This window comes from Brachyistius frenatus, unplaced genomic scaffold (genome assembly GCF_029030835.1).
Source record: "Brachyistius frenatus isolate BFR_SWC_R1_liver_20210118 unplaced genomic scaffold, ASM2903083v1 Contig_135, whole genome shotgun sequence".
NCBI lineage: Eukaryota > Metazoa > Chordata > Actinopteri > Embiotocidae > Brachyistius > Brachyistius frenatus.
Genome location: NW_027210734.1, coordinates 1,070,851 through 1,095,426, shown reverse-complemented (window position 1 = coordinate 1,095,426; position 24,576 = coordinate 1,070,851). Strand labels below are relative to the sequence as shown.

Here is a 24,576-nt window from a genome sequence, read left to right as displayed (position 1 = left end):
CTAACATTTATCAATCCGGAGGAGAGGAGCAAGATATCGCTGACAAGTTGTTTTTTTGAACAGCATATTTCACACACGACTCTAATTCAAGGTGCTTGATATATGCGGCGTTTACTTTTAAACGCTCAGAGATGCGTGTCCTCACTGTACTGAATTTATGAGCTTTCAGATATTGTTTACCACTTCTATGTGGGAGATACTGTTGACCTGTTACCGCCGCCCTAAATATCCTCCGCCCCCTCTTAAAAGAAGTGTGTATAGTGAGTCTCTAAGGGGTTAAAGGCAGTAAAATACAACAAATAAATGAAAAACAATAGAAAAAAAGTAAAATATGCACCGGATGTCACCGTACATTAATCTAAATGCACATCAAGCCTGTTGTTTATGAACTATTACATCGCTGATGTGATGTTGCTTTGCCTGTGAATACTAACTGAGTGGTTGATGCGCTCATCGTGAAGATATTTTGTAAATCTGTCTTTCAGAACCGCCAGCGCAGCACTGCTGTTGTATCATCACTTTGTATCATCGCCTGCTTTGTGAGTGAGTGTGTAAATCTGTCTTTCTTTTGAGCCAGTGCCCAGCAGCCGTTGTGTGTGTGTGTGTGTGTGTGTGTGTGTGTGTGTGTGTGTGTGTGTGTGTGTGTGTGTGTGGCACCTATATTTTGTGTGTTTTGTTACATTATCATTTCTTTCAGGAGAAAATATTGTATGTTTAACAAAGTAAACAACAACAGTACATTTCTAGGGGCAAACATTCACAACCACTTTCCATTTTACAGATTGTAGCATTTATATACTGTAATTTTGTTATTTTAATGTGGATGTTGTGGTGAGGGTCGTTTTAATAGAGCGTAAGTTGAAGAGTAAAGAGTTCTTGTCATGACACCCTCCCTCCCCGGCTGCTTCAGAGAGAGTACAGCATTAATGCAGGCTTTTGTCCTCTTGTGGTCACTCTAACACAATCTGAAAATGGAGGATGAAAGTGATCCTTCGTTGTCATTGTCAAGATTCAGAGGATTCATAACTCGGAGATCGTGATTTTGAAAAAATATCCACTTCAAAAAATCCTAACACAAAAGGCAGATTTTTAGATTTATTATTTCATATTCGCTTCTCGAAAAACCTCTGACATTACCTAACAGTCCTTTTACAAAAATAAAATTTTGGATGAAGTGCTCCTCGTGTGTCATTAGTCACGGTGAATCACGCAATCGTCCGGAGGTCAAACCGGAGCAGAGCGGGCAGCATATGTGGCGTTAAACAAAACTTTTTTAAGTGTATGGATCCTATTGTTTCCTTACACGCGTTGAAATTTTGGAGTCCCGTAGAAATGTTCAGTGTGAATTTTGCTGAGTAATTCAGGCTCATATTCGGTCTTGTTTTTAATTGAAATTGGTGTGAAAAAAAAAATCGAACGAACACGGCGAGATTATTCCAGTTGTTTTGTGTTTTTTAGACGTGACAATAACAAGTGACAGCGTCTTGGAAAAGGTTGTTTTTCAATTTTCACGGGAGACAAGCGGATGGATGGGAACTGGATTGTTATTCTGGCAAGTTTTTTGCCACTTATTATTCAAAACTCGATTTTGAAAGATTGAATGACCTGTCAGATGGACATGTTTGGCACTGCAACTCGAGTGCAGCCTTTCCAAATAAACTCAGAAACAGTGAGAAAAAAAATAATCTGTGATTAATATCCATGATTTACTAGTTTACTCCAGTCGCTAACAAACTTCAATCAATATGCACTTTTTTAAATTTTAATAAACCTGCCTTTGGCCAACTATTTTCTCGTTTAAAACTCCCAACGTTGCCAAAGTAAAACATCCTCCACGCAACCTACGTGCTGAAAAGTTTTGATGGAGATTTGTTTCATGAAATCAGGAAGATCTGCTTAGTTCTTTTGGTTGTTTTTTTTGCAGGGATTTAACCGTTTTAATGCCAAACCAGACCTCCCACCCGAGATGATTCTGGTTGGTTTAAAGAATATGAAGCAAACAAGGGTCTTTTTCCTTTTTCCTTTTCTTTTTTTATTGATACGTGGGCAAATCTCCAGCGGCAGCACAGTGCAGCAAAGACGGGTCTGGCTGTCCGAAACTTCTCACACGGTCCAACCCTGCAGGTGTTTTCAAGTTTCGATTGTTCTCAAAACTGCAGGCGTGTACAAACGCTGACACATTACCGCCTTTCATTCGTAGTGGTTTCGCTGAGGTTGATGTAATTGTGTGTTGTAGCATTCACCTGGCGTGAGAAGAGGCCTAATTAATTAGTAATTGCAAACACCTCGGTGGGAGTGCGAGGCCTTTTTAAAAGCACATCAACGCGCCCTCCAACTAAAATGAAATCAATTTACTGAAGTCAAATCTCCAAATGGAATCAACTCCTCTCAGAAACCGCTATCGAGAACTGAACATTACAACATTCATAAAAGGGAGGCCTGTTGAACTGGTTTAAAAGTAAATTTCCTTTGTCATAAAATGTTACTGTATTTTTGTTGCCAATAATAATTGAATGTTGGCCATTTGAGGGCCGCGAAAACAAGCTGTGACCTGATCAGTTTGATACGGCTAATATGAATATTTTGGTGTTCTTCCTACCTGATGAATATGTTCAATGTTTGGTCACTTTTAGCTCTTTTTTTTTTTTTTGGTCACTACCAACTCCTGAGAAAATTATCAGACTTTTTAGCTGCTAAATTCTCCCATTATGTTCGCTAGTAACTTGCTAACTGTGCTTGTCTGCATGTTTGATGTTAGGCAGAAGATTTAAAAGGGATTTTAGAGGGATTTTCTACCACTCATTTTTGCATTGTTTATATTTGGGATGAGTCATGATTTTCACATTTTGGAATTTACTTTTTAATAAAATTAAATATATCTTCCCCTGTTTTTTACTGCCGCTTGATAGTAACACGTTACTGCGGCCAGAAGGTGGCAGTAATGCACCTTAAAGCTGTTTGCCGCCAACTAATAAGCAACAGTACAAGAAGAGAACACACTAAAAAGTTCTCTTTAAAAAATGAACAGTATTTGTGATAAGTATTGGCTATATATCTGCAATTTTTCAAATTTTTCCAGCTGGTTAATTCACATTTCAACAATTTTCATATGCTTTCGCTTAACGACTTTAAGTTTGCAGTGTCACAGAATCAAAGTGTTGACTCGGAGTCTGTTCTGGTTCGTCTCAGTGTCATGCTGCAGAGAAGAACCGAAGAAAAGACACTGTGGATCAGTTTAATGATTCTATGACATCATAGAAGGTACTCGATCTTTTTTTTCCTCTCTCTTCTTTCACGCACAGACACCTCTGGTCTGACAGAACTATTTATGATAATGCTCCTTCTGAATCACCACCCCAGTTAACCGCTACTGCTTCTAAAATTACAAAAAAATTCACAGTTATGCTAACAGTCCTTCTTCTCTCCTACAGCTCAAGTGTTGCGTCTGACTCATACTAATGCCTTTGTACGACTTCGTCACACACACATATTAACACGCAGCTCTCACTTCCTTGTCGCTGGCCCCGAGTGCCACCGCTATACGGCGCTTTTGCGGCAGGCATCAAAACGGACACCTGTCATCAGTCAGCAGGCCCCCGTGCCCACTGTTGCCCCCTGCGGATACTTATAGCCCACTGCAATTATGTTGTTCCATTAGTCATCCTACGCATGCAGTGATGGGCTGCTGGCTATACTTAGCCATCGTCATGGTCACTCTTGTGCAAATCAGAGATTTCACAGACGGATGCTCGTGGCTGGTCGTCAAACACGATGAATGCAGATCAACAATAAGTACACAGTTGTCGTTTTTAAAAAGTTCAGAATCAGGTCCTCTTAAATTTCCATTTTGATAACTTATAAACATGGTAATAGATAAGAAATAGCTCTACAAACACAGAGATTGAATGTATTGAATTAAGGATTTGCTGTTTAATGTGCATCTTTTCGATAGTTGCCTCTCAGCCGGCCCTGATGGAGGCCTGTTCTGTTCTGTCCTCGCCAGGTTCAGTTACGCTGATAGGAATTAACATTTTGAATTTTGCAGTTTCTGCTTAAGTGGTCAATCGACAGCCAAAGAGTCTGATGAGGAAAAGTCACGATGATCAGGCCAATGTCGGGTGTAGGTCTTTCACACCCCATCTCGCATATCAGCCGTTAAGTTAAAACCAAATCTTTTTGGTGGTCGCCGGAGAGGAAGTAAAACTAACTGTGGAAAAGCAACACATGCTGTGTTTTAAATTAAGGTTCATACGTACTGACACTCAGTGTTTTCAGTGCATGAAGTGCGTTCGCACTGTCAAGTACAGAAAAACATGCAGTGCACTATAAGTACCGGGGTTATGCACTTTAAAACGGTCCAAAGATCAAGTGTGAAACTCTGGAACACTTTTTACCCTCAACGCTCGCCATCTTGCTTTACGTAGCAGAAAGGAAGGAGACCACTGATGTAAAGTATTTTCAAATTAAAGGCGCCTGAGGAAGTCGCAGCTGTTGAAGAACGCCACACAAAAGTTGTTTATTTTCCAAATACTGTCGTCGGATTCAAGCCAACAGTGTGTTTATTGATCATCGCGTACTGCTTATTACTTACATTACTACTTTTTACTCAAGTGCACCTCGACTACATCACTCAATCTGCACACTGCTGTTCTGCACTGACTGGAAATGACCTCAGCGTGTGACAGCTGCTGCTTCCTCAGACGCTTTAATTTGAAAATTCTTTGCGTCGGTGGCCCCGCCCCCTTTCCTCTACGCAGCCAAGATGCCGACCGTTTAGGGTGGAAACTGTTCCAGAGTTTAACACTTCTTTTTTTTTTGGACCGTTTTGAGTGCATCATCCTGGTACTTGTAGTGTACTGCATGTTTCTGTACCGGACAGTGTGAACATACTTATGCACTCCGAATAGTGAGTTTTAGTACACAAGAGTACAACATCTGGAACACGACATCAGTCACTTTGTTTTGTTTTGTTTCAGCAAAGTTCAGGGCTCAGTTTTTGCCTGTTATAGCTGATTTTGGTCATAATAGGAAGTGATGTGTGCATTTGAGCTGTAAAATGTTTTGGTTTTTGACGTACAGTTTGACTGAAAATGAGTCATTTCCTTTAGTGTGACTGTATGAATTGGTTACAGCCAAATTAAGTCTGCAGCTCCCTGAATACGAGCACCTACTTGAACTATACAGGAGAGTGACCATGAAATAAAACCTATCGACAGTTTGTGAGTTTGTTAAATATAACTACAAACTTGTAGAAATCACAATTTCTTTATTGAATTTGGCTAATATGGGATTACAGCATCACATTTGAGAGCTGTGAAAATATAAAAAATGATTAGAAACATGTTATTTCACAATATATTATCAAGCAGTATAATTTTAAAAAAAATCCAAAGTAGTGTGATTTTCCACTGCCCGTATATGTGCTTAGTTGCCTGCTTGTCATGAAAATCTCCAGATGGAAATAGCGTATGTAGGATGTGACAAGGAGCAAAGTGCACAACATCGCTGTCTGTTTTCAGTCTCACTATCGTTGCATGTTTGTTGGCTGGAGGTTACAAATTTGTGAAGACTCTGTGCCGTACCATAGATGATGAGGCAGAGGCTGGAGCTGGTGCAACAGCTCCTTGTCGAGGGGGTGGGAGATGTTGTTTCTCCTCATCCTCCCTCGGCTGCTGTCTCTGGAGTTTCTGTAACTGTGTCTCATTTTCTTCATGCTTTTGCGTTGTGGCTTTTTTTTTTTTTTTTCGTGCACGATTTATTTATATATATTTTTTTTTTTCAGATTAAATCAAATTCTTGAAAATGCACTAAACATCAGCGTAAGCAGTTTTTTTTTAAACGTATTATTTTGGATGAAAAATCAGCAGCATCAACGTGTTGTCTTAACTGTAAATGATGACTGGAAACCTTCGCTCCTTTGCCTTCGCGATCCCTGTTATTATCCACCTCCACGTTAAACCAAGCGGCTGCCAACGGTGAAGTCATCCCTTGTTTTTGCAAATTGCCGTTATGAAGCCTTGAGTTTCGGATTTTGCCGGCGCCATCTTTTTAGTTCGGATCGGTTTGGAGCCATATGATCATATTTAGACGAGCTGGGAGGGAGCGAGTGATAGACCTGACTCGATCTGTTTGGACACCCAATAATACTACGTCCTGCCCACCGATATTCGTAACCTGACTGCAACACAGGCCTGTCAATCAAACAACATGCCCCCCCCCTCCCCAAATGCTGCTTTTTTTAGGCTTATTTTCTAATTAATGACGGGACTATTTTTAAGTGGACCATCAGAAAACTAATAAGAAAGAGTAACTTTAGCTAACAACACTAAGAACTTTGTATTTCATGAGAGAAGTTGAATGGGAGTTTATGGAGCTGGAGGCTTTTTGGAGCCGGCCTCTAGTGGTCCTTGGTGGTATTGCAGTTTAGGGCACTTCCGCATCGGCCTCATTATTCAGCCCCAGAAGTGACGTCCACTTTTATACACAGTCTACGTATACAACTCAGCTGAATACAAGTTCATGTGCGTTCTCTGGAGGCTGCTAAAAGGCATTGTGGGAAATGTAGCAATTCACTATCTATAGCAGAAGGAGAAGGCAGGTTGACAGAAAGGGGAAACATTCAACAGGCTGACTGATTAAATTCAAATCATGTACGTATTTAACATCAGTGCTGATCGTTTTACCTTCTGTTTGACCAAGACTTGATATTTAGAGAAGAGTAACAGGTTTAACTGCAAAACCAATTTAGCTAAAATAATATTTCTTAGTTTTTGCTTCCAAAACGCTAATAAACATGATTGTTGTGAAATAGATATCACGTGAATTTGATCATTTTTGCTTAATGTTGCTTCTAACATTGCAGCGACAACACTTATTCTTTAATACAGTCCTTCTCGTTACTGTATTTCCATTGAGTTCTGCAAAGTGTCTGCAAAGCAGCGAGCTAAATGTCGTCTTTGATTGATGGCCTGCTGCGTGTCGGGCAGGTTTCATGTTGCTGCAAGTGTTATTTTTTCTCCTTACTGAAACAGATTGATGGCATGGTGGGTCTGAAAGGTGGAAAGCAAATTGAACAGTTATGGTTTGCTTTGAAAAATGAGCTGCAGAAAAAAAAAAAAAGAAGAAGCCCAATCTTTAGGATAATAATGTAAAACTGCAGTGTGTTACACAGCTGTGATGCAGCATCAGATTAGAGCGTCGATCCAGGACACCACAGCAAACATCTGACCACCTAAATTATTGTGTTGGTTTCATCCAGCTTCTTCAAAAGAAAAAACAACAGCAACACCTAAGATATCAAGAAAAAAAAAAGAGCGTTCAGTAAAGTTAAGTTCAGAATAGAAGATCCTTTAAGGTGCTTTGAAACCGTTTTCTCCTTCTCAAGTCGAGTTCAGCTAGAAGTGAACTTCATTTATCATCTTGCTCTGGATGGTTTATTTTGTGCTTCACTACAAATCTTCTGCGAGCTTTTACACGTTGGAGGCACCGAGTTGCCAACGCTCCTCATGACCAAACTCTTCTTCCTCACTGAACACGACAGAGCTTGTCGGCCGCGGTCTGAGAAACACGGTCGGTCCCTTGGGGGGGCGCCACTGAGCTTTCCCTGCAGCCTGAGAGGACGCTGCTCCGGAGGCGGACAAAGCCAGTCCTGCAAATCTGGACGCCATGATGTTGTCCATCTGCATGAGGCTGTAGCCTCTCGCTTAGCAGCTGGTCAGCGAACTCTGCCATCCTACACTGTTCTCGGAAAGATGTTCAATTGTGACTCCGTTATCCTTTTTAATTAAGATAACATAACTTCATCCTCGCCTTTTTCTTCTTTATTTTTGTCCCCTTCATGCCAACCTGTGCACATCTCTCAGCAGCAGATACCTGGTGTTGCGGTCTGATGATTGACAGCTGGAGATGTTATCTGCGCTCGTCTGATGTACAAAATCGATGATGTACCAGTACACCTAAAATCTATTTGAAAATGACAAGTGGAGAATGTAGTCCAACACCGATACCTACAGCACCTGCTGTGTTTTCTCAAATCTGGTTAAAAAATCAATTTAAAAAAATAGTCTTTTGTAAGTGTTTGAGTCACTCCATCAGTCCGTCATCACTCAATCATCCAGCATGTCAGTCGGTCCTGCTGTCCAGTCATTTCTCTACACATTTCTCATCTCAAAATGTGTAAAATATTCCGGTTTTCACAAGCAGTCGGTCAACATGTGCACAATACAACTTTTCCAAAAATGGCCATTAACAGCGTGCTGATTTTTTTTAGTTTTTTTGGGCACTCACCCCAGTTTATTATTTTATTTACCGTACGAGCTCATTCCCCCTTCTGTCATCCCAAACGAATGGAACATAATTGAAGGCTTGCGACTCCTCACAAACTGCCACTACTCAGCACTCCCTCCTCCTCCCACGCCTCCCCTCCATCCCTCTTTCAGACAAGTCCTGCCCTTCAACTGTGTCTTCATCGCCTTGTTAAGTGCTCGGCAGCATCAGACTTCTCTGGTCCGACTCTGCTGGGTTCCTGCTGCTGCTGCTGCTGCTGCTGCCACCCCTCAGGTAGCAACCCCCCCCCTTCCTCCCCCACCTTGTTAGATATACAGTGCGGTGTACTGTCTCCTTCCTCTCATTACATTTTCCAGTCTGCCAGCTTGAACTGCGGCGCTGCAGGCCCCACTGAAGTTGTGATTTCCTTATGCAGCTTTAATTTTTCAGTCCTGGCATTTCCCCCCTTCTTTTTTCATCATTTTTTAAATTTTTTTTTATCTTTTATCCTCTCTCTCTCTCTGTATGTGTGTATGTCTCTCTTTCTCTGAGGGAATTACATAAGTGTGTGTGTGTGTGTGTGTGTGTGTGTGTGTGTGTGTGTGTGTGTGTGTGTGTGTGTGTGTGTGTGTGTGTGTGTGTGTGTGTGTGTGGGGGCAGCGTTGCATTTTATGTAAGGCGGACCTGGAAACGGCTGGTGAAACACTTGGGTCTTGCTCTGTGTTTTCTCTCTCTCTCTCTCTCTCTCTCTCTCTCTCTCTCTCTCTCTCTCTCTCTCTCTCTCTCTCCCCCTCTGTGCTGGTTTTATAGCCTTGTGTGGTTGTTTGTGCGGTTGGGTCATCGGACCGAGGATCTGCGTGGTGGTTGGCTCCTGATGTACAATGAGGTGACTCTGCAAGCCCACTCGGAGTCACACACACACACACACACACACACACACACACACACACACACACACACACACACACACACACACACACACTCCCACTCTCAGAATTTTTTTTTTTTTTTTTTAAAGAATACCTTAAAGTCAGAAGTAACCTATTTGACTTGTGATTTGAAGATGACGCTTGTTGACTTGTGACTGTCATGTGAAGTGTGTCTGTTTTTGAAAGACAAAACATTCATCCTCTGCTTAGTTTTTTTCATAAATGATCGACTAGACTCGCCGAGGTTTTGTTTACCAAGATAATCTTTTCTGAAACAACGGGTCTTTGAAGTAAACAAAAGGGGCAGAAAACCTTGGATTTTGTCGGCTGAGATTATGATTGATTACCATTGTGTCATGCAAGAAAAGCACAGGTGTGTTGACGAAGGCTGAACGCTGCATTTGATGGACCCTGCATTTTTCCAAGGAGGCAAAAGCTCCAGTTTAAATATGCTCATTACAGAATTACATTTATGCTTTATTATGTTTCAAAATTTCAGAAACGAAGAAGAACATACGAGTGTGGCCAACGCTAGCTGTAGCTGCTGGAGTCTTAACTTCCCCAAAACAAACACAGAGCATTGCAGAACTCGTGTTGTTTTTCTAAGGATCCCACACGGTCCATGTGTCGGTCTTGAACTGATATTTTTATGATGAAAACTGTGAACTTACAAAATAATGTAGTTAGCTAATAGCATGCCCTCCGACTCATTTTTGCTCTTGTAGTTCTTTTTTTTTTTTTTTTTGAAAGGCTAAAGAAGTAAAGACACTATTTTTTAAGGTCTCTCTTCTCACAAATGCCTGACAGACATGCTTTGTATAGTTACGGTTGATAAATCTTAAGTCTTGCAGCTGTCAGCACAAAGCTGTGATTATTATGTAATACAAACTCCTTTATTATGATGTATATCTGCTGTACTTGATTCCCAACCTCTCCGGTTGCTGTTTACCGTTTACTGTTAATGGTGTTACAGAGTGCAGATCGGCGTGCGGATAACCGGTTTCCCTCGAGAGAGAGGAGGGTTATGTAATAGGTGACGGGAGGTGATGAAAAATGAGAAAGACTCAAATGTGTTAAATTAAATGGAAACAATATTCATAATGCTTCACGTAATACCACTCAAACAGGTTGCTGCATCTGAGCTCCGGTGTGAAGGAGGAAGCAACTAGGGAAAATAAAATACAGAGTATTACTGGCATAGTTTTTTATTTCTTAAAAAAAAAAAAAAAAAAAAGAAGTGAAGTAACATAAACATTAAAAAAAAAATAGGCTTCCTAGAAATAAAACACCTCTGCACCCCGGAAAAACCTGTCACCCTTTAGCAACAAGTGTGTGCGAGTGTGTGTGTGTGTGCGTGTGTGTGTGTGTGTGTGTGTGTGTGTGTGTGTGTGTGTGTGTGTGTGTGTGTGTGTGTGCGTGTGCGTGCGTGTGTGTGTGTGTGTACTGCAGAAATGTCTGCGTGTGTTTTCGTGCAGGCGCGCACACATCGCCAACTTGTCAGAGAAAGGGTGTTTCACTGAGTGGGAATGCCTGGTAGGATGTGTAGGCCCGGGTTGCCATGGCAACCATCTGCTGCTACGCTCACAAGCGTTCGCCGGCAGCCCACACAGTGTGACATCCAGCAGCAGGCCAATCTGAGAGAGAGAGAAAGTAAATCTGTGATTGAATTCTAACATTAAAGAGCCAAAAATAATTTTAAAAAAACCACAGTTCCAACTGACTTACTGTCATTTTAAGTCCATATGAAGGTGCATTCATACAGTGCAAGTGTGAGCTCTGTAGAAATACAGCGTTTCTTTTGTTGAAGGGAAGACAGAAGGAGGAGAGGTGTACGGCATTCAAAGAACGGAGCAACACTTTGGCAAATTATAGAATGAACAGAAGGATGTAAAGCTGCTTTATATGTTCAGGAGCCGAACTGAAGTTTGGTGAAAAGAGAAAGGAGTTGAAGCCACTATAGGACAGCAGGTAGATGTGGAGGAGGAGGAAGAGGAGGAGGGAAGTAGATGACCACAAACCACAATGCTGTCAGTTCAAATCTGGCTGGAAAACTGTGATTGCATCTCATTTCTTCTCTGACTGAAACTATGATTCTGGTCCAAAGACAGAAGATACCCAACAGCTTTGGGCAGAATATCTACTTTCAGTTTGTTTTTTTTAACAGTATGAAATAAACACTTTTAGGCCCTTTTTCAGACAGTCAGAAAAATCACCAGATTGTATCCGTTTGAATTTTTTTTTTAAGTCTGGATAGTAAAAAAACAAAAACAAAACATGAAATGTGATTTTTGCAAATCAGATCCAAACCACGTTTGGAGGCGTTTTGAAATGCGATTACAATCAGATTTCTACAGATGCGTATCAGTGCGGACGCTCTGGTGGCTCAGATTGGATTTCTTGCGTCAGTCGGCAGCCAAAACGATCAACCGGTTCTTTAAAAGTGAGAGAGTGAACAGAATCCACGCCGCCACCAACACGGACGACGACGTCAACAGCCAGTGGACAGAAGCTGAAATAAATTGTCTGCTAGCCCTTTGCTTGGACAGCCGCGTCACCAGCGTAGCTACACGCACGTTGTTACCACGGCAACCCACGCAGATTGGTTTGGCGATGCCACAAAATCCGATCTCCTTATTTGAAAGCAACAGTCTGTCCTTAAAGGTCCGATGTGAGAAAAACAACCTGATTTGTCTGTCTGAACATAACCGCATAGTTACTTCACCTAAATCTGATTTGTGGTAAAACGGTTGTTGTGTGGTTGGATTTAATATCGATAAAACATTAGACAATAATTAACTGGGCGTGACCGAGTGGTTCACCACATGGGCGCCGGTGTTTTGAGCAGTGAGTGCACACAGTGCTGCATGTCATGGTACAATTTACCCACATTTTATGTCTCTCTGTGTTCGCTGTCAAACGAAGGCATCAAATTCATCCAAAAAAAAGACAAACAGCAATCTGAACACAAGATCGCTGGAAGAGGAATCATGCAAGATTGAAAAACAAAGCAGAGTCCATTTGACAGGAAGTACAGTCATCACATCTGCTTCACATCTGCTCAAAGTAACACCTCCAGGAAGAACTGCAAACTTTGCAATATACAGAAGTGGAAGTTGGTTTAAAAAAAGAAAAAAAAAAAAAATCATTGTTGGAATCAGTAATAATTGACAGGGACGAGTCACGGTACTGTTTTTGTGTGACTACCTCTTGTCTTGCAGATGCAGGAGGTGGGCAGCACCCAGCGAGGCTCCCAGAGGGCCTTCAGCGTCTTGGATCGCCTGCTGCTCACACATCCTGTGTGGCTGCAGCTGTCACTCAACCAGGACTCTGCCCTCTACATCCTGCTCAGAGAGCCTGTCGGGGTGAGGACCGATCAATCATTTTAATCATATCGACCGCTACCAGGTGAAAGAATGCAGGAGAAAGCTTTTTTTTGGGTCCGCTGGTGAACTACGTGATTACACAAGGAGCCCTTAATGAGTTCAGATTATTCAACTTTTTAGCTGCTTCAAGCTGTTTCCCGACAAGTAAAACGTTTGTTCATTTCAACCAAATATTTTGGTGAATATACACCGATTCACATTCTGGGTGAGACGAGAAGTCTGAAGCTCTCAAAGCTGGAGGTGATTAGCCTAGCTTAGCATTGATACTGGAAGTGGGTGGAAACCGTTAGCCTGGACGAAAGGTGCTACATAAATAAAGTTGACTTGACTTATCACCTCTTTTCACATAGATGCACTAACGGCACACTTACTTTCATAAAAGTCTGTTTAAAAAATAGTGTAAGTTGGACAGGAGATGGACCATTGAGAAACTTCGATTGAGCCATTATTTCCAAATTCATGTAACTATTTCACCACCTATAAACTTCCTCCTGAAGACACATTTTTAAAAACAGACCTTAATACCCAGGTACTTTTATTTGTGTTTTGTTTTGCCGCTTCAAGACTTTCTTGGTGCGCAAATGCAGCTCCAGCCAGAGGAAGGTGCTGTGTTTCAGGGTGACGGCGGACCGAAGTGCCTCCTCTGTGAAAGAGTGCTTCATCTGCGAGGAGGACTCCAGTGAGTATATCCAACCGGCTCCATTAGGATCATCCACCACCTGCAGCTACAGCAAACACACGCATAAAAATATAACAAGCCTCCACATTTCCCCCCGCGGTGCCGTTCAGACACTTACTGGGCTGGAGGAGATGTGAGACGGACGGCTGCAGTTCCCTGTTGAATTTTGAACAAGTCTCCCACTGCCTCCACAGCTGGCAATCAAAACCTCTGTCTGTTCTGTAACTAGCATTCGCCTTGGAGAGCTCGGCACTCAGCTTCCCGGACTTGTGTCGGCTGGTGGCCTTCTACTGTATCAGCAGGTGATGTATTATATATATATATATATATATATAAACAGACACTCAGCTTGGCCCAAAGCGTGTGGACGAGCCTGACACTTTTCAGTTGGTGGATTATTTTTTATGGTTAGGGCTCCGTAAGTCTGCAGAAATAGTGCGCGTCCAACTTTGTGGCAACAGTTCAAAGGACTTTATTTAAACATAACCATGAACTGGTTTAAACCGAGTCTGACTTCGAGCCCAACTCGGCACCTTTGGGATGAATTCGAACGCTGAATCTCAGCCGAGTGGAGGCTGACGGCAGTTGATTACCGGTTCGACACGTGGATGTAATTTTCAGGTGTCCGCATACTTTTGGCCATGCGGTGTACCCGATTTCCTTCATCCAGAAGCCTCTGGTCGTGTTGTTTATGCTCGGGTGTTTGTTTGTTTTTGTTATCTGCAGGGATGTGTTGCCTTTCCCTCTGCAGCTACCTGATGCCATCATTGAAGCCACGACAAACCGGCAGCTGGAGGCCATCTCGCACATGGGACAAGGTCAGGCACCGTTCACCTTTTGGTTTGCTTTCTCATTTTCTGTTTATAATGTGATTTTAATATTTCTTTGCTTGTTTGGTTTGGTTTTTTCCGTGTGGACCCCCCGGAAGACGAGCATCCACCATGTGGAAGCTACCGGGGATCCAATCCAAGCTTCGTCATTTATGTTTACTAAACGAGCTTTAACCACTTGAAACATATTTCCAGGATGAGATCAATGACAGAAACCAAGAGTTGCAAATGTGAGAGAGGAAAGGAATAAGTGCCAGCTTGCATCTATTTTAACACGGTGACATGTACTGTGGTGGAGCAGCAGCAGAGAGCGAGGTGTGACTTCATGAAGGCTAAAAATGAGAACCAGACTCTTTCTCATCATGCTTTTGTAAAATCAGTCTGCTCCAGTCTGCTTGCAGAAGTTATTTTATTTGTATGGTGCTTTTTCCCTTTTAATCCTCAAGCAAGTGAAGCAACTTAAAAGAGAGAGAAAAAAAATCAAGGTTCGTTGTTGAATCTGAATGTCTTATTTGAAAGTATTTACACAATAAAATTACAAAGATCGCCAAAAAAGTAAAGCACTTCATGTTTCCTCCTCGTGGTGTTGTTTTGGTGAGTTCCTCGGGCTTCAAGCTTTTCTCCTTCCTCCTGGATTTCAGACTTCTGGAGTTCGCCGAGTGCATCAGACATCCAAAACGGACCGCTGGAGCCGGCGGCGTCGACCAGCAGCAGCCAGACCCAGACGGCAGCGACCCCGGACCTGACCCGAGGCAAACAGGGCAAACTGTGCTTCATCAACCCGCTCTTCCTACAGCTGGAGGTCAAGGTTAGTGAAAGAAAGCCGTGTGGTCACGTGAGTGAAAAATAAAGTTCTAAAATTTGTTTAAACACCACTCAATTTTTGTTGTTGACTTTTTAATAGTTCCAGTGACCAAACCTTGAACTTCACGTCATCTCTTTAAGAAAATAAAAAGTTCAAACATCCATAATCCACTTCTTTCCTTATTTTTATTTTTATTTTTTACTTTTTACAGCAGCTACAACTCATGAACCACAGTGCCTCCAACAAACGGCACCGCTTCAAGCGCAGCATGCGGCTCCGGCTCTCCGAATCCTCCATGAACCTGTCCCTGGAGGGGATCGGCTCCTACTCGCCTCCTCCGTCGGTGGAGCAGCCCGACGGGTCGGACAGGCTGCACAAGGCCTACGCCAACCCACAGCGGAGGGTTCACCCCGGGGCGGGCGTCCTGAGGAGAACCCCTGCAGTCTCACCCGGGTCGGCCGAGGAAGAGGACGTGATGACCACCTACGTGCCAAAAGTAATAAGTGTCAGGATCTTTTCACTGGTGTTTCGAGTCGAATGTTTTGTCTGCGACGGTTCCGTATCTGTGTTTGATGACTTCTCTCCTGTTCAAGTCATCCTCGAAGGCGGAGGAGCCCCCGAAGGCCCAGCTCGGCATCGAGGTGGCCGTCCTGGACCTGGAGCGCCGCGCTGCTCCGTCTCTGGCCGAGCTCGACAGCAGCAGCTCCTTCAGCAGCATGGACGAGGACAACGACTCGGATTCGGATCCCGAGAGCGCGGCCAAGACCCAGATGTACGCCTACCCGCGCCCGCCCCTGGTGCGCTCCCGGGGCCGCGGCGGGCTGCACCGCATGAGCGAGGCGTTCGTGTGCTTCTTCGCTCCGGACAAGCGGCTGACGAGGCTGGTGGAAGAGCTGTCCAGAGACAGGCGCTCCACCTTCGGGGGCATGGTGCAGGACTTCCTGCTGGAGCAGCGGGAGGTGCTCAAATCCGTCACCTCCACCACTTATTCTTCTTCTTCGTCGTCGTCACCATCCTCTTCCTCATCTCACGTGACCTCCGTGCAGCTGCTGCAGGGTCTGCGCCTCTTTCTGTCCCAGGCAAAGTGCTGCCTGCTGGAAAGCGGAGAGCTGGAGCCTCCCATCGAAACGCTGGTGCCCCAGAACGAGAAAGGTAAACAAACCGCAGCAAACACGTCGATACGCACGTCAGCTTCTGTGAAACTTCACACGGTGAATATTCCTCTGTTGTGCAGATTTGAGTAAGAACAGGATGTTTACTGCACAAATTAAAGTTAAAGCTTCCCTTTTTTTGATGAGGATGACCTCCTTCATTGGTCCGTTCAACCACTTACACTCCGACTTGTACCTCTTTACAATTAAAAGTACAAATCCAAAGTCCTTTTGCAACTTTTAATTTCTTTTAGATTTCACCAGAAAAGGAAATTCAAAATAAGTTTGTCGCTCTGCGTGAATGATTGAAAATAGATTTTCGCTGACTGCGCTGGATTACAGTCTTGAGCTTTTAGTTTCTCATATGCATGCGTGATTAGTTCATCACATGAAAAGGAGGAGACGGTGAGAAAGAGAGAAACGACGACCCTGCACTGTTAGAAAACAATGATTCAATAGACGGAGAGCCAGAGGACGCAGGTCTGTGGAAACAAGACAGCCTTTTCTGATAAATGGTGGGCTGCCAAGGCTGCGGTGAAAGAAAGGCACTGTCAACACAAAGTAGTTTGCGTGTGTGTGTGTGTGGGGGGGGGGGGGGGGTGTTGAGGAGTTGGTGGTGGGGGGAGGGGAAGAGGTGTTAGAGCCTCATTCACCGGAAAAGCTCATATTGTCTCTGGTATTTAGAAAACAGCATTAGGAGAAGGACCGGCCCCATCCATCACATTCAGCGCGTGATTGGTCTCCTTCGTTGTGAAGGGTGTTACTTTGGAAGGATCGCAGTCAGATCTTTTGACACAGTCCTGTGCGTGGGTTGTTTTTTTTGTGGTTGTTTTTCTTTTCTTTTTTGGACTGCTTTGCGTGCATGCGTGTGTTGTGTGTGTGTGTGTGCAAATGTGTGATGACGGATGGTTCGCCTGGTTGTGCAGAGGCTTCAGGGGGAGAGCGGTCGGCCGATGCCTTCCTCTCTCTCCCTCCCTCCCTTCCTTCCTTCGATTCTGATTTATCTCTCATTGCGTCGGTGGGAGGCATTTGCATTTTTTTTTTCTCTTCCCCCTCGTTTATCATAAAAAGATATCACAGTCCCACGCTCACTTGAAGAGCAGCACGATTCAGGGGAGGAGGGGAGGGGAGGGATAGAAATAGGTAGGGTTACTTCAGAAAATGTAATCGGTTACAGGTCTGTGAGGAAAGTCGGGGGAGGGGGGTGGGGGGGCCGGCACGGCATTGCATGGCACGGCGCGGCACGGCGTGTAATCACATTACATGTAATCTGTTACCCCTCCGGAGTCTGTGCGAGGGAGCGAAGGGATGCTGGGAATGAGTAGAGAGGGATGCTGGGAATGAGTAGACGATGGAGGGTGTGAGTGATTGATTGCAGGGGGCAGTGATGTAGTAAGGTGGATTGGTGGATGGATGGGAGGGGGGGGGGTGTTGGGGGATTACACAACAGCAGGGGAGACATGAAGGAGGGAGAGGAGAATATTAATGATCAGTGGAAAACCAGCATTCACAGGAGAATCGTTACCCACTTAGTCAGGACTACCCACTGACTGCAGGAGAATCACCGAGCGTGTGTTTTCCACGTGTGAGAGCACGCCTGCATGTGTGCTGCTCACCTATTACATATCTCTGTTGCCAGGCCAAGAAAACAAAAAGAAAAACCCTGTATCGGGGTCTTTTTAAAAGTTACTGGAGGAGGCTGATACCCGAGCTCTGTTAGCCTAGCTTAGCATAAAGAAAGCAGAGGGAAACGGCTAGCCTGGCTCTGCCCCAAAAAAAACACACCTGTTTGAGCATTTCTAAAGCTCAACTGTTCATCTTCATCTGAAACCGCGAAGACCCAGTAAATACAGTAATGTTTATTTTCTGTGACGTGAAGGAATCACCAGGTGTAACCTGAGTGAGGAGGGGTTCAACTTCAACTTCACGAGACTGAAATTCATTCCAGAAAAATGCCTCGTTTTTATAAAGAAATGTATTCGGGCTGGACAATATGGAAAAAATCTCATATCTTAATACCTCAACATCTAAAGAATCCCAGATCTTTTACAAAGATCCGGAGAGGTCTAACAGCCCGTGCAGAAAAACACATGAATTTCACATGTGCAAAGACTATTGTGATCACATGTAAACATGAATTTTGCCCATGGGAAACATGGTTTTAGAACATTTTCATGATGTAATGTGTGAAAACTATTCCACATATTTTCCCTCATGTTATCATACGTTGCAATATGTGGTAAACATGTGTCATACACGTGATCACGTGTGTCCAAAATTGTGGAAAACATGGGGGAAACTCCTCCTTAGTGTAAATGACTGACAGCCTATCTTCCATATTTCTCCATATCTCCATCAAAAATCCTCCAAACAAGCATCTTGCAGCACGAGTGCCCTGGAAACCAGCACAGCGCCACCTAATGTACACACAACTTAATAACAATTACATCCTGGATATTCCACCCACATTTGTCTCCCACATATATCAGTATTGTTACAATATTGTTGGGATTTTTAAATGAGGTTTAAAAAAAAAAACATCAGTAATGAGGACATGATGATAACAGCAGGGGCTGCTTAATGAGCAGCTTTCTGTTTATCATCCTGATCAAAAGAGGCTAATAGAGATAATATCTGTTGAACACAGGGAGGTGAACAAACAGAGACAAGGGCCGGTTAATTTCAGGGTGATTTCAGGGTAAATGTGCAAAGTAGGGGATATTTAAAGGGTCATTCTGTACCACATTGTAGGAGCATTGTTTTCTGTGATAATCACACCTCGTTGATTTGACATGAGGTGGACAAAAAACATGAACTCCTGCACAATCTGATGGAATCCAGTTCAAAGTCTTTAAATCTGTTTTCCATGTTTTTTGATGTTCTTGTGAAGTCTACTCTGACCATGAATTTTAAAAGCGAGACAGCAGGTCGGGACAATGTGGACGAAATCATCGAGAAAATTATTTTTTAATAGCTACACTTTGGCAGGAAGTTTACACAAAACAAGTGAAAAGTATGTTAAACGTATACATTTAGTGATATTAAAACTATATAAAAACTAAATAAGAAGCTGAAAAGGTATATTTTCAATATACTGATTTTAATTGCAGCATTCATCCACAGATGATTGAAGAGTGTCGTCGCATTCTGTGTTGTCGAGTTAAAAAAACAAAAACACGATCCATCTCTTTCCTCGAAAAGACTGAATTGATTTACAATTATTTAATCATCTTCTAAAGTTTTCATCGTTGACAGTATTAATGCTCCGGCAGTGATCAGCACACCTTTCTGGGCCTCTTGCCAGTGCCTCTAGGCATGTAGACACGTTTCTTCTACTTGCAGATGACCAAAAAAAAAAAAATAATAAACAAAACGGAACAATATTATTTCCTCTCTGGTGCATCAGCCTGTCAAAGTAGATCTCCCTCCTCTCCCGTCCGCAGACCTGGCGTTGGAGCGGGCCATGTTCTCCTGCGTGCTCCGGCCTCTGAAGTCCCACCTGGAGAAAGCCCTGGTCGCCCTCCACGGCCGGGACGGCTCCAGCCAACGCCTCACCCACAACCTGCTGAGCCTGAAGGGCGACGCCGCCATGGACCGGCTGGGCGTGCGGACGGGCGTCCCGGACAGCCGGGAGGTGGAGCGGGTGAAGCAGAAGCTGGTCCTGATGCAGCGGACGCACTCGCCCATCGACAAGGTGCTGCTGCTGCTGCAGGTGTGCAAGTGCGTCCACAAGGCCATGGGCTCGCTGCACGGTGAGACGCCTCGTTATGCTTCCTGTTTGTATTAGACTGGATATGAAATGGGACCTTTATTATTATTTATTTCATACTCGAGTTCAAAATTAAACCTTGAACTTCAAAACTGAAAAGCAGAACATGATCAACTAAACGAGACGCATTTAATTTGCTTTGACACTCATAAGCGTTTTGTGGCTGCTGCTTGAAATCTTTCTGCCAAACAGAATGAAGGTCAACGTCACTCTTTGCATCGATGAGTGTTTTTCGTCGCTTTCAAAGCACACGGACGGCGTCTACGCAGACAGAATCACGACCTGTCTGCTTTTGTGAAATGTTTCCACTTCGTACGTCACGCCGATAGACTGGAAACGATCAAGTCGATTCAAGTCGTCTGCTCTTAATGCCATCAAAGTGGGATGACGTTCTTATTTCCTTCGCAGGACAGGAAGTGAGCTGGGACGACTTCCTGCCGTCGCTGTCGTACGTGTTGGTGGAGTGTAACAGGCCTCACGTCCTGATAGAGGTGGAGTACATGATGGAGCTGCTGGAGCCGTCCTGGCTCGGAGGAGAAGGTAAACTCTGAAAGCCTCCGACATGTCGCCCTGCTTAGAAGCTGTGAAATATTTCTTTCAGATCAGATCCACCCGGCCGTGTGCGTAAAAACAGAGTTAGCGTGCTAGCACAGAGCCTATATATATATATACAGTATATATATATATATCACATGACCACCACATGCCTGTCAATCAAACAGACACGCCTTTAAAAAAAAAACACGGCTTTTTAAGGCTTATTTTCCAATTAATGACGGTATTATTTTCAGGTGGACCGCCAGAAAAACGAATTAGAAGGAATAACTTTAGCTAAAAACACCGAGATATATTGACTTTGAGTTTTATGAGAGAAGTTGAATGGGAGTCTACGAAGGCTTTTTTGGAGCCGACCTCTAGTGGCACTCGGCAGTATTGCAGTTTAAGGCGCTTTCCCCATTGACTGAATTTTTTAGATCGGAAAGCTACTTCCACTGTTGTATAGAGTCCATTAGCTGGTGCTGTTTAACGGTTCTGATGCTTTGGTGAAGAACCTGTTCTGTCGTTTAAGTGCGAGGACGTGTTGGTCCTATAGAGGGCGCTGAAAACTCATACGAGTCGTTTTGGGAAATATTTACGACGACTATATTTAATACTGCACGTAGATGCTTCACAGACGTATGTTTTCAAAACACTGTGTCATAAACTGAGCAGAAGAGTGAGGTTTTAAGACTCGGTGCAATATTCAGCCCCGTTTTTAACTCTTCGTCCTTCTCCACGCCTTTTCAATTCGCCTCCAGGTGGGTACTACCTGACCAGCGTGTACGCCAGCCTGTGTCTGATCCAGAGCACGGACAAGGAGCAGCCGAACTCCGGCTGCCTGACGCCCGACGCCCAGGAGGCGCTGAAGGAGTGGAGCTCCAGACGGAGCCGAGAGGCCCAGAGACAAAAAGAGAGTCTGCAGAGCCAAGTAGGCATCGTAGTACCAGCACAACACAAACAAAAAACACTGGCGGCGTCGCATGCGAGTTTTATTCGTGGAGTTGTTTCCTGTAAGGCGCTCGCACTAACCTGCCCCCTGTGTGAAATGCTGATGGAGGTGTGGGACAGATGATCGCTCTAGTGTGTGGGATTGTCTTTGCTTTTGACCATGTGAGTGAAAGAAATTGCATCAAAGGTAGTAAAATACAACAAACCAATAATTTGGATTTAATATATTTCCTGGAGGACGGCGATCTCATAATGTCCCTTTAATGTCACACAAACAGGTGATTATCAGTCTAAACTCAAAAACATATAATATCAAGATGAAAAAAAACTAAACATAAATCTCTCATTTAGATCCATTTGTCTGTTATTCACTACTTCCCTGAAGCCCTTTTCTTTTACTGCGATGACAGCTTTGAGTCTTATTGGATTCGGGCAGTTCGTCCCAGTCAGATCCTCTAAAGCTCCGTCAGACTAGATGGGAAGTGTCGGCGAACATCTTCGGGCCCCCTCGCGGCTGTTTTTTGGGGGGGTTGGTGTTTGGAGACTTGTCCTGAAGATACTTCAGCGCGATGTCGGCTGCGTGTTTCAGATCACTGCCGGGGCCGAAAAAGTGACACGTCAGCTCTTGAAAAAAACTCCTCATGATGCATTTTCATCTTCCCTTCAGTTCTGTCCCTCCGTTAACTCCGTTATCACGATGCTACCGCCGCCATGCTTCAATGTGGTGACGATATTTAAGCAGATGACGAGCAGTCCCGGTGTTTGCCAGACATCGTGCATGATGTTCTGCCCGAAGAGGTCCGTTATTGCCTCATCGGACCAGATTATCTCCGGACTTCTGAAGCTCTTGGCTCCCTGGTCGCCTCCCTCCCTGGTCGGGTACATAAAGACAGAAGGCAGTTTATTGTCATTGTAAAAACACAACGAAATTAAGTTGGCAACTCAGCAGCAATGAACAAGGTAAAAAAAAATATAAAACAAGACATCACCATGGTAATCTCCAGGATGGAGGCAACAGCTGTAAGGGGGTTGGGGGGGACAGCTGCTCCTCAGCCCTGTTAGTTTGGCGTTTGTGGTTTTGATTGTTCGGTATCTTTTTCCTGATGGCGGGGGAACAAACTTAGAGCGACCCAGGTGTGAATTGTCTTTGCAAAAACTGTTGCTGCTCCCTTCTTCTGTAGGCGGCCAGCATGCGCAGCGTCAAGGTCAAGCGAGGGCAACTCCCACAATCCTCCGTGCCGTTCTTACAACCCGGGCCAGGTCCCTTCCTGTTCGCTTGCCGTGCAGCTGGCACTCACCACAGGATGGTTTCTATCACGCTCCTGTCGAGGTTTACCAGAAGCTGAGGGGGCAGGCCGGCTCCTTTTAGCTTTCCTAAGAAAGAAGAGCCTCTGCTGGGCTTTCAGGGACCATGTTAGGTCTTCAGTTATGTGGATTCCCAGGACTCGGACCTCTCCACCTCCTCCCCCGTTCGTGTAGAGCGGAGAGGGTTTGGTCTTCCTGGTTCTCCTGAAGTCCACTATGACCTCTCTTGTTTTGGTGGTGTTTAGGACAAAGGTTGTTGTCTAAGCACCACTCAGCCAGATGTTACTCAGTTTAATGCCACCAAGTCCTCCAGGGAACAACTTAAAGCGTCACAAACGGTTTTACACCTCACACTCAGTGGGTCCGAATACGTTTTGTCATGTTTCCAGTCACTGACTCAGCGTTGTCGCACGCTGTTTCGTTGTATAAAAACTCATCTCTCGGAACAATCGGTGTCTCTGATGTGGCAAACGTCAGATTTTTTTAATTTTTTTTTGCAGCTGGAAGGTGGACGAGACTTTTAAAGCAACCAGCGAATATTCACCACTGAAATCTGTCTTTAGTCACTTTGCCAGAGCTGTGGGTGAAAACAGGAGTGTATCTCTGACTTGGTAAGAGCCGACCAACGAACGGCCGTCACCAAAACCCGTTTTTTTTTTTCCGTCTCTCGTATCGCACCGGAGATGCAATCGGCGACGAAAACGAGGCGATAATCCGTCCAAAGAGGTCAGACATTACGGTGCGCTAATCACGCTGATGGGGAAAGCCTGCCGGGCGACATCACGCCGTCCTCCCGTCTGACAGGTGAGGCGGAGCGAGCCGGCTGTTCGTTGGGACGTGGAGGGCCACTTTGATTTCCCCCCCAGAGGTCAAGTTTTCATTCAAACCGAGAGAAGCTCGACGGCGACACACCTGGATTTCCCTTCGTTGCGTGCAAACACGTTTCCAATTCATTTGAGGGGATTAGTTTTTAGACCTTTTTTGAGGTAATCCTCTGACGTGGGGCCACCAGCTTACGACACACACACACACACTGCCCTTTTATTTATTTTTTTACCGACACTCTCCTGTCATCACTCCTCTGGCCCCCCAGATCGGTAGAACGGTCCACCAGATGCCGTGGAGAGAAAAAAGGCATTGTCATCCACAACGTTTCTGTCTCGTCACGTGGTGCTTCTCCTGGCTTCAAATAGCCGATCTAACTCACCCGGCAGCCAGATTTTCCACTGACACAGGCGGGGATCAGTGAGCCAAGTGCTATGAAGAAGTGGGCGGTCAGATAACATGAAATTTATTGAGCCGCATCTACCCATCGAAGCAGGCAAACACAATATGCACACGGACAGCGAGGAGCTCAGTGACTCTGTAAGTTTTGCTGATGGCAGACCTGTTGAGTATAATTGCTACTGTGTGTGTGTGTCTGTGTGTGTGTGTGTGTGTGTGTGTGTGTATGTGTGTGTTTTTCTTTTTTTTATGTAGCCACCTGTGCCTCTGTGTGTGTGTGTGTGTGTGTGTGTGTGTGTGTGCGCGCGTGCATGTGCGTGTGTGTGTGTGTAGTTGTGTGTGCAGGCAGTAGGATTGCTGTGTGTGTGTGTGTGTGTGTGTGTGTGTGTGTGTGTGTGTGTGTGTGTGTGTGTGTGTGTGTGTGTGTGTGTGTGTGTGTGTTTGTTTGTGGCACAGAAGAGGATTCTCTCTTGCTTTCTTCAGGTTGTATGTTTTGGTCAAATGTCCACTATGTTTTTATTGTGTGTGTGTGTGTGTGTGTGTGTGTGTGTGTGTGTGTGTGTGTGTGTGTGTGTGTGTGTGTGTGTGTGTGTGTGTGTGTGTGTGTGTGTGTGTGTGTGTGCGCGCTTTAGAGAGAGTTGTGAGGGCGTCTGTAGGTGGTTCAATCTCACATTATATAATGGTTTAAGTGTGTGAATAGTGGCAATTGTTGAGACCAGCTCGTTACTTTTGTGTTTGATCGCTTTTT

At 44.4% G+C, this 24,576-nt stretch overlaps 1 protein-coding gene across 1 annotated transcript in view; it reads left to right on the top strand.

The window, feature by feature from the left end:
• The window catches only part of rin1b (Ras and Rab interactor 1b), a 29,807-nt gene that overhangs the window by 2,537 nt on the left and 2,694 nt on the right, over positions 1–24,576 (top strand). Inside the window, exons 2-11 of the mRNA XM_069714820.1 lie at positions 12,413–12,556; positions 13,142–13,256; positions 13,486–13,558; positions 13,983–14,074; positions 14,728–14,894; positions 15,103–15,387; positions 15,485–16,043; positions 19,486–19,794; positions 20,220–20,351; positions 21,110–21,279. Coding sequence (XP_069570921.1) covers positions 12,413–12,556; positions 13,142–13,256; positions 13,486–13,558; positions 13,983–14,074; positions 14,728–14,894; positions 15,103–15,387; positions 15,485–16,043; positions 19,486–19,794; positions 20,220–20,351; positions 21,110–21,279 — 2,046 coding nt within the window. The remainder of the gene's footprint in view (positions 1–12,412; positions 12,557–13,141; positions 13,257–13,485; positions 13,559–13,982; positions 14,075–14,727; positions 14,895–15,102; positions 15,388–15,484; positions 16,044–19,485; positions 19,795–20,219; positions 20,352–21,109; positions 21,280–24,576) is intronic.